Below are 10,459 nucleotides of genomic sequence, written 5' to 3' on the forward strand. Positions count from 1 at the left end.
GACAAATTTATTAATTTAAAGTAAATTTATATTTATTTAATTATATTTATAAATAATAAAATTATATAAAAATTATTAAAAAAATAATTTATTAATGATTTTATGAGTTTAATTATTTGAATTTAAATTGTTAAAAAATATTATATTTAATTTTTTTTTTTTACAAAAAACTTATATTATTTTAATTGATAGACTAATTCATTTTTATTATTGAACAATATGTCCAGCTAAACACGTCTAAGGCATATTACAAAATAATTAATTTATTTTATATATTACATTTTACAAATAAGCGTTTAATAGACGACGACGAAGACGAGATCTTAGAAACTGAGAGCGATCAGCGTTCGTAGTAGGAAGAGGAGGAGATCATCCTCGGCTTCGATTTCTGCTGAATCCGATTCTCAGGAATCAGAATCATAGATCCAACAGAAGAAGGAAGAAGACATCAATTTTGATCCCGATCGCTTCAATTTCAAGAGGGGATGGAGAAGGGAACAAACGCGACTATAACGGTGTTGTTTCCATTTCTGATTCTCTTCTTTACCATTCATCTTCTACCCTTTACTCAAGCCATATGGTTGAATCTCCCTGCCACGGGAACTAAGTGCGTATCTGAAGAAATTCAGAGTAACGTCATCGTTTTGGCTGATTACGTCGTTATCTCCGAAGACCATACTCATTCCTCCCCAACTATTTCCGTTAAGGTAATCGAATTTTCCATAATCTAGAAGCCCTCTCAATTCGAACTCCATAGGTGGTTATGGATTGTTATTGTATTAGGGTTTCTAGTTTAGAATTGAAACGCATATGTGATTCTGCAGGAAGCTGTTATCTTTAATCGGATTCTTTGGATTTGATGTAAAAGACGTTTTACCCACTTTGTCTTTCGCATCAGAATGCTTAAAATGAGACATTATTCAGTTCAAGATTCATCATTCTAAGCTTAGTTAGTATAGCTACAAGTGATTGTAATGGATGTTTTATTTTGAATCTAGGTGACTTCACCTTATGGGAACAACCTTCATCACAGTGAAAATGTCACACACGGTCAGTATGCATTTACAACTAGTGAATCTGGCAACTATTTGGCTTGTTTTTGGGTGGATGGTAATCACCAAGGAAATGGAGAAGTAAGTGTTAATCTTGAATGGAGAACCGGCATTGCAGCTAAGGACTGGGAAACGGTTGCAAGAAAAGAGAAAATTGAGGTGAATGCTATCTTCTGATATTTTTAACCTCTCTTTTCATTTCTTTAGTTCTTTGTTGAATTATAAAAACAGGAGACATCAAACATTGGGTAAACCCTAATTTTACCCTCTCAAATCATTCTACTCGTACTATTTAGATTGGGTATTTAGTTTATATGAGATATTTGTCCAAAGTTCTGACTTATCTTTGGTTCAACAACCCAAATATCCAAAATATTGCATTCATTTCTTTAATAACTATTTCCAACTCAAAAACTGTTGGGTCTTGTTTGATGTGGGTTATTTGTGATTATTTCCATGTAACCCAATATCCATAAACAATCTACTCATCATTCAAATCATCAACAAAAATACCCTCTATTTAAGAAACATATATATATATATATATATATATATTCATTCCATATTTATACCCCTAATGTCTTTTTTACTCAAGTAACCTGGTTTTGAGAACCTATTTCAAATGGGGACATTTGAATATAACCACCTGGTTATTCAAATAACCTCGGATCAAACAAGGCCTTACATTTCCACACACATTTGTAACTTTTATTTTGAGGATTTTAGATAAGAAAATAGTTTTTTTTTTCATAAGTTTTGTGTTTTCTCTCCGCTTGGCTTAACATATGTTTGGTTGAGCACTAATTTGGCCAGGGTTGTCTTGGGAGTCTGTCAAAGTTGTGTCCCGTCAGCATTATGGTCCTTAGAGTCTTGTTCCATGTAGGCCAATATTTTCTCATTTTTGGCCCTCATGCCGCCTCTAACTTACCAGCCTAGAGATTTAGGATCTATTGAAGGATCGCAAATGAGAGGGAATAAATAACATAAGCCTTTAGAGGAAATAATCTAAATTCAATACTTTTTCATTCATGACTCCAAATAATACGTGCTCTTACTATTTATAAGCTACAGGCCCACTAACTTACCCTACTAATTATCATACTATCTCTATACTATTACTAATTACTATACTACCCATAAATTACTATTAATATATCCTACTAATACCGTTACACCCCAAGATATCATCTATGACTTGTGGCTCCTTAATAACACAATCGATATGGTTCCATTCATATCATGTCGGCCCTATTCATATCCGTGTTGACCATGCTATGGATATCATCAATGACCAAACCCTACAAGGTTCATTGTGGCCTTGTGTTGTGTTAGATATTCATTCATCAAGTTATACATGATTTTTCTTTAGGGGAAAACGGCATTGTGCCATTATATTAAACCATGAACTTGTCATGTGTTATTTTCACACTCTTAGGCTCAATTTGATTCAGGTTGGGCTAAGGGGTCTTCACACATCCCATGACACTGTTAATTAATGACCACAACACCTTAAGAATAAGGTGAACATGACTTTGTATTTTAACACCACTTTGGGTAGCTGAAATGGTAAAAGTCTTGATTCTTGAACTAAGAGGTTGAGATCTCATGTTCGATACCACTAAAAATACATTTATTGAGGTCTTAGGTCATTGCAGTGGAATGTTGTGATAGCGGGAGTTGGGGCTGTAGTTTTTCACTCTTGACCTGCTTCAGCACAGGCTGGCCCAACTAACTTAGTGGACTGTCAATGATCCGTTCCCTAATCAACAACAGTGTCTGGGCTGGATAAAAACTCGATCCAAATTGAGACTGTAAATTTGAAATATATTGTATGGGTTGGTAAATCCAAATGAAAAGATTTGTTTTCTTATTACCAATTTGCCCCTTCTCATGGTTGAGCGCATGACAACTGCCCTATTTGAAAACACTTTTGTTTTTTATTCTGAATCTAAATCTCGATTGAGCAGATAAACATTCAATACGTTTATGAACCTGTATTAGACTAAGTCCAATATTCCAAATGTGATTTTGATGTTTATGTTGATTTGTTTGTAACAGGGTGTTGAGCTCGAGTTGAGAAAACTGGAAGGAGCAGTTGAGGCTATTCATGAAAATTTGCTCTACTTAAAGAGCAGGTAATTCTTAGATTTGTTTTTTTGTTACTATTTTACTCGTTCTAATGCTCGTTTTGGATCGATTTGCATACTGCAGGGAGGCAGATATGAGAGCTGTGAGTGAAACGACGAATGCTAGGGTTGCTTGGTTCAGTATAATGTCCTTGGGGGTCTGCATCGCTGTTTCGGGTCTGCAATTATGGTATTTGAAGCGATTTTTCCAAAAGAAAAAATTGATTTAGTGAGACTTTTGAGACATACTTACTTTTCCTCTTAAAACCCATCTTTCATTTCCGCGTAAAAAAAATTAAAAATAAAAAAATCTTCCTTATAAATTATATGCAGACTGGTGTAATGAGATTTTGTTGAACTTATTGTAAGCTATTCTGCTAATAGAGTGACAAATCTTAGGTTAAGACTGTAAGCATGTGATCATAACTTTAGTTGTCATCTGTTTTCGCTATTCCTTTCAATATCGTAAAAATACTCATTTTATATTTGTATTTTTTTTAGCTTTACGAAACTATTAGTCTGTTTTGATTTTGGTAGATTTTCTTTCGATTTTATTCATATGGATCGAATCTTGCAACACGAAAGTTCAACTTAAAAGGTTAAAGTTTGAAGTTTTATTTTCGAATTTTAACCCCAAAACAAGAAGAGACTTGAACCAATCCAATTAGAGAAGAGGATAGGATATGCATAGATAGCTCAACAAATTCAACCACCTTTGAAAATGTTGAATCAATTGTCCTAAATTAATTTATGCCATAAATTAATTTATTTTAAAATAAGAATAATTATTCGGTGGTGGTTAGTCTCTTTCTATCCATCTTTATCACATACTGGCTATTTGTTACCTATCTATAAGAGAGATGGGATTCTTTTTTAATTATAATATTTGAAAATAAATATGATATAAATTATACCTTCATTTAGAGCTTGTTTGAACTTGGATTTTCTTTTTAAAGATTTTTATGAGTTTGTAAAAATAAATCTTGTTCCATAAAAATATAAATTATTTAATATATTTATAAGACGAATTATTTATTTATTTTAAATAATCATACATCAAACAAGTTGCCTACTTTTAGAACTAATTGAGTTAATGATAATTTTTAATTTTTAATTCAATCAAGACAATAATATCAATTCAAGGCAATAGATGCGGCGACATAGTGACAAATATAAAAAGAAAAAGTTTTTTCCACTCACATTTTAAAACAAATTGAGTTTAATGTCTTAAACGCCTTTAATTAAAAATAATAAATTTACTAATCAATTAGACAATCAAATTTGTCACTTCATTTTAACTATTGTTTTTAAGTTTATTTAATTTGAATGTTATATTATACCCATATAATGATTTTGTATGTAAATTAATAAAACAAAAAAAATAATCCAATTGGTTAAAAATTATTTTAACACTACTAAAGGGTTCAAGTCTTATAAATGTTATTTTTCTTTTCTTTTTTTAGGACCTTAATTGTAATAGACTATATTAACTAGCCTCATCCTAGGCCAGTCCAACTATTTTTTTTTTTTTACATTATTATCATTTTAACTAAAATTATTTAATTAATCAATCAGATTATTAAAATATTTTTACTTTTTCTTTTGTTTTGTCAAATTGAAATATAAAAAAATATTTTGTCATTAGACAAAAATCTCAAATAACTTGTTCTTTTATTAAACAATTTTTTTTTTCTCTTTCAAATATACCTATAAAAATCAAGATCAAACAAACAAGCTCCTAATGCATTCATTCATGATCATCACATAGCGTGTCTAGTTAACTGAAAATGAAATTTTGTATGACTAATTAACAAATTGATTAGACATGAATATATAATTGATTAATTAGAGTGTAGTGTGCATGCAATCAAGAGAAGATGGTGGGGGTTGTTAAGAACTTTCTTAAACTAATCATATATACCTTAATTAGGGTAGACTAAATATATCTAGGGGATTGTTTGATTCTTTCTTTTTAAGTAAGATGAGTGAATATATTTCGAAGTTTCGCCTATCTCACTAATAAGATAAACTTGTATTAAGGGGAAAAATGTATTTTTTTAAAAAATATATTATATTTTTTCTAACAATTTAACTTATCATGGTTAAATTTGTTAAAAAAGTGAGTTAGATAACCATTTAACTTCTAACCATATTTTAAGTTTTAGATAAAGTTTCTTAAAAATCTTAAAAAAAACCAAAAAACAAACTACTTAGTGAAAGAGGTATTTTAAACTTATTAGAGAATACAATAAACAAAATATGTTCTTTAAAGAGCAATCTCATAATTGAGTCAAATTTGAGGATAAAAAAAATTACTAATTCCAAAATTTTTGTCTTAAACTAACCATATATACCTTAATTAGGTTAGACTAAATATATCTAGGGGATTGATGATTTGATTCTTTCTTTTTTAGTAAGGCTAGTCAATATATTTTGAAGTTTTGCCTAACTCACCAATAAGGTAAACTTGTATTAATGGAAACAAGTATTTTTTTTTTAATAAATTTTAAAATATATTATATTTTATTTTATAAATATTTTTAACCATTTAACTTATCATGGTTAAAAAATCTTTAAAAAGTGAGTTAGATAACCATTTAACTTCTAACCATATTTTTAAGTTTTAGAAAATTTCTTAAAAAATCTTAAAAAACACAAAACACAAACTATTTATAAGTGAAAAGATGTATTTCAAACTTACTAGAGAATACAATGAACAAAATATGTACTTTAAAGAGCAATCTCATAATTGAGTCAAAGTTGAGGAGAAAAAAATAACACTAATTGCTAAAAAAAATTAAAAGATATTTGGGAGACCAAAATATTAGGTTTAATTTCTACTAAAATTTTAAAAGAATTATGACTGTGAAAGTTAAAATTTTTCTATATAATAAACAAATAAATTTATCTTATATAGTAATCTAAATTACTTAGTCCATATACAAAAATATTAAAATATATTTTAATTAATTTGCATGTAATTGTTTTAATGAGAAAATTTGAAAATATTTTTTCTAAAATTTAACTATTACTTCATCTATCTAATTATTATTTTTATTTATTAAAATTTTAAAATTACCCTTTATTAACTAAAAAAAGAAGAGAAGAAAATATATGGTGTTTTAATATATTAACTAAATAAATATATATCATAATATTTAACTAAAAATCACGGTTTATACACATTATGTGAGTGTAAACGTCCAAACTTGCAGAAATAACGTTATAAAATAAAATATGACATATATATATATTTATGAATTATTTAAAATATATTATGTATTTATTTTAGGAATATATATATATATATATATATAGAGAGAGTTAAATGCTGAATAGTCCCTGAAGGTTTGGATATTAGACTACTTGATCACTGAATCAAAATAATAGAATTCGTTAGTCCCTGTCGTCCAAAACTGTCAATCAAAAGCCTTTTGACTGTTAAATAATGACCATTTTGCCCTTACATTTTTTTAAATTAAAAACAAATTAAATTAAATTAAAACCTAACCTAAATCCACAATCGCCCAGTCGAGATCGCACAAAGAAAGCTACCTTCTTCAATCAATATCCCCTCCGCCGGAGAGGAGCCCTTCAGTCGCCGGTGGTTCGTAGGAGCGTCGGATGTCTAATCTGAGATGAAGAAAACCAACTCCATTACTTTCTTCATCACCACCTACGTTCAAGCTGAGAATGTAACACTAGTAGACCCATCTCTCTCCTTCGAAAATCCTCGACTCCGAAATGCATACATTGCTTTGCAAGCTTTGAAGCTCGCCATTCTCTCAGATCCTCTCAATCTCACAGCCAACTGAATTGGATCTAACGTCTGTACATACACCGATGTATACTGTGCACCGCCTCCAGACAATCCTTCCATAAGAACAGTCGCTGGAATCGATCTCAACCATGGTGACATTGTCGGTTATCTACCGAACGAGCTTGGATTACTTACAGATCTTGCATTCTTTCATATTAACACCAATCGTTCTCTTGCCTCAGTCGCCCAGGTCGTCGTCAATCGCTTGCACTGTGGATTCGTCTTCAAATCCCGATTTGGGAGAAGGGGTTCGACTGGCTTCGACTGGAGATCTCTTTGGTTTGTTTGATTTTAAATCACGATCGCTTGCACTGTGGTTAGGTTAGATTAGATTTAGGTTAGGTTAGGTTAGGTTTTAATTTAATTTAATTTGTTTTTAATTTTTAAAAAGGTAAGGGCAAAATGATCATTATTTAATAGTTAAAAGCTTTTGACTAACAGTTTTGGACGGCAGGGACTAATGGGTTCTATTATTTTGATTCAGGGACCAAGTAGTCTAATATCCAAACCTTCAGGGACTATTCATCATTTAACTCATATATTTGTTCAAAATTTGATAACAAATAGAGTAAAATGAAATTTTAAAAATAATATGAAAATTCATTCAAAATTTGAAAAGAAAAATATCGACTAATTGAAATAAATAAATATACATAATAACATTGAACTAAAAATCAACGAGTCTTCTAAGCACAACGCACTACCCATGATGCATGATGCGAGTGTAAGTGAATCGTATGGTTGATTTGCAAGTTAACCGAGCTCAAAACTTGAAATAATACATATATATAAATAAATGAAAATAAAATATATATATATATATATATTTATGAATTATTTAAAATATATTATGAATTTATTTTATGAATATATATATATATATATATATATATATATATTAATGCAAAATTTGATAATAAATAATGTAAAATGAGATTTAAAAAAATAATATAAAAATTCAATAAAATTTTGAAGAGAAAATACCAAACAATTGAATAAATAAATTAATATATAATAACATCTAACTAAAAATAACTGGGTCATCTTATGTGAGTGCAAAAATTTCCTCAAAAATCTACTCCTTGGCGCTGCACATATTCTTTTGTGATGAGTCTCGCCTTGTGCTTCACGATGTTGTCGTCGGGGTGTTTTTTTAAGTTTGAACACCCATTTGAGCCCAATGGCTTGATGACTAGTTGGAAGTGACACAAGCTCCCACGTCTTGTTCTCAAGAATCGACTTCATCTTTTCTTCCATGGTATTCTTCCAAAACACATTGACAAGTGACTCTCCACGCTTTTAGGCTCCTCAATAGAAAAAAAAACAAAGTCCACTTATTTCGACATTAACGACCTCATCATCAGGATTAGGGATGGCAATGGGGCGGTTCGGTTCGGTGAATGACAATACCATCCCCGCCCCGAATTTACCCACCCCGCCCCGATTCCCAACTTGGTTTTTAAATATAAACCATTCCCGCCCCGGTCGGGTACGGGGTTTCCCCGCGGTGTACCGAAACCGAATAACAATTTAAAATATAAATAATAAAATAATTCATATATTTAGAGTTATAAATTATCAAAATATTAAATACCAAACAAAAACATCATTCAATAATAATAATTTTAAAGTATTAAATACCAAAACAAATAAACTTCCAATAATAATAATGTTTCAAAATATAACAAAAACTCTAATTGGACTAAATCTCCATTCTTCATCTTCATTCTTCAATGGTTAGGATCACATTCTGTATTAATAAAAAAATATATTAATAAATAAAATGAAGTATAAAAATTTAAATAAACTCACATTTCTCAAACTATACTAAATAAAAACATTTCAGCTTATTTAAAAAACAATAAATTACTAATTTTTTTAAAAGAAAATAACATGTAATACCATTTTTTATTTGAAGAGCAATAAAAGTGTAAATAAACTAATGAAATATCATACTTCTCAAACTATACTAAATAAAATAATTTTACCTTCTTTTAAAAATATTAGATTACTAACATACTCTTTTCTCAAACTATTAAATAAACTAATGAAGTATCATATTATACATGAATATAATAGCAAAAGAAAATTATCGGACACAAATATTATACAAATTAAATAATAGCGATCTAAACTAATTTTTTATAATGAAAATAAAATAACTAAACTCACCTGAAATCGAAAATATCGTTGTCAAGTCGAGAGAAGATGTAACAAAGATTGTGAAAGACAAAGACGAATATAGAAAACACCCTACAAAAAAGACGTGATGCCATTTTGTTTATATTAATTAGTAAAAAACAGTAAAATAATATTAGCAAAGAGTTCAACTAACCTTCAAACTGAAAACACCTTTAAGATTCAAGAGAGAATCATGGATAATGTATGTAGAATAAAGAAGATGTAACTAAAATAAAAATAAATTCTAGAGAGAGAAATAGTAATGAGGATTGAGGAAGAGGAGAGGAAGATGAAGAGATAAAAAATAAAAGATATTTAGAGATATCGTGTATTAAAGATAGCGTCTAGAGGGATGGAGGATAAAAAAGTTTTCAATGAAAAAGAGAAAATTAATGATGACATTAATTAATGATTTCATTAATTAATATATTTTTATTAAATAAATATAATTATATTGTATCGGTTCGGTTCGGGGATCGGTTCGGTTCGGGGATCGGTTCGGTGCATGTAAATACCATCCCCGCCCCGATCCTCGGTCAACTTATTTCGGGTTTTCCCCGATCCGCCCCGATCCCCAGTCAAAGCGGAGAAAAACCATACCAATCGATTCGGTTCGGCTCGGTTTCAGCGGGGCGGTTTCAAATTGCCACCCCTAATCAGGATTGTAGATATCTTCAACCCGTGGGTAACGTCGAGGATCTAAGTCGGTGTTGCGGGCATCATCATGTGTTGGCGGTGTAGCCCACTAGTTTTGCCTCGGACTAGGCACAATAGTTTATGGCTCTAGTTCCTGTGCACTAGGTTTATACGTTGGAACACTAGTCTCTGTGGGATAGACCATAGTGAATATAATTAGTGTTGTCTCTATCTCCGTGCTATCAACTATCTCCCAGTTCCAGACATGATGTTCCTAGAAACAATGTCTCTGGTCACGTATAATCGCTTCCTTACTAGATCATACACCCGATAGGCTTTCGCTCCCTCTTCGTAGCCCACTAGTACCACAAAGTCAAGTGATCCATGAGCTTTTGAATGCCCGAACCGAGATTTTTCACACGTGCTACATAATTGAAAGTCCTCAAATGGTGTACGTTACGCTCCTCTTGTTCCAAGCCTCGTAAGGTGTCATGCCTTCAACACTCATTGTCGGTGTGCGATTTAGGAGATATATAACCGTCTTTACTACCTCTCCCTAGAACATACCCAATACTTTCATTGACTTCATAAGACAATGTCCCATCTCTACTATTATCTAATTACGCCTCTCTACGACACCATTA

General features: G+C 30.6%; 1 protein-coding gene across 1 annotated transcript; it reads left to right on the forward strand.

Moving 5' to 3' along the window:
• Nucleotides 1-296: 296 nt before the first annotated feature.
• LOC124919028 (transmembrane emp24 domain-containing protein p24delta3-like) lies at nt 297-3,663 on the forward strand. Its single transcript, XM_047459143.1, has 4 exons — nt 297-707; nt 999-1,211; nt 3,111-3,187; nt 3,264-3,663. The coding sequence occupies exons 1-4, from the start codon at nt 486-488 to the stop codon at nt 3,406-3,408; spliced, it is 657 nt and encodes a 218-aa protein (XP_047315099.1). The 5' UTR covers nt 297-485; the 3' UTR covers nt 3,409-3,663.
• The last annotated feature ends 6,796 nt before the right edge of the window (nt 3,664-10,459 follow it).

The sequence above is a fragment of the Impatiens glandulifera genome, chromosome 1, assembly GCF_907164915.1.
Source record: "Impatiens glandulifera chromosome 1, dImpGla2.1, whole genome shotgun sequence".
Lineage (NCBI taxonomy): Eukaryota > Viridiplantae > Streptophyta > Magnoliopsida > Ericales > Balsaminaceae > Impatiens > Impatiens glandulifera.

Coding starts and splice junctions, on each gene's coding strand:
- LOC124919028 (XM_047459143.1), top strand. CDS start 486: ATGGAGAAGGGAACAAACGCGACTATAACGGTGTTGTTTCCATTTCTG. Junction 708..998: donor CCCCAACTATTTCCGTTAAG/GTAATCGAATTT, acceptor TTTTGAATCTAG/GTGACTTCACCTTATGGGAA. Junction 1,212..3,110: donor CAAGAAAAGAGAAAATTGAG/GTGAATGCTATC, acceptor TGTTTGTAACAG/GGTGTTGAGCTCGAGTTGAG.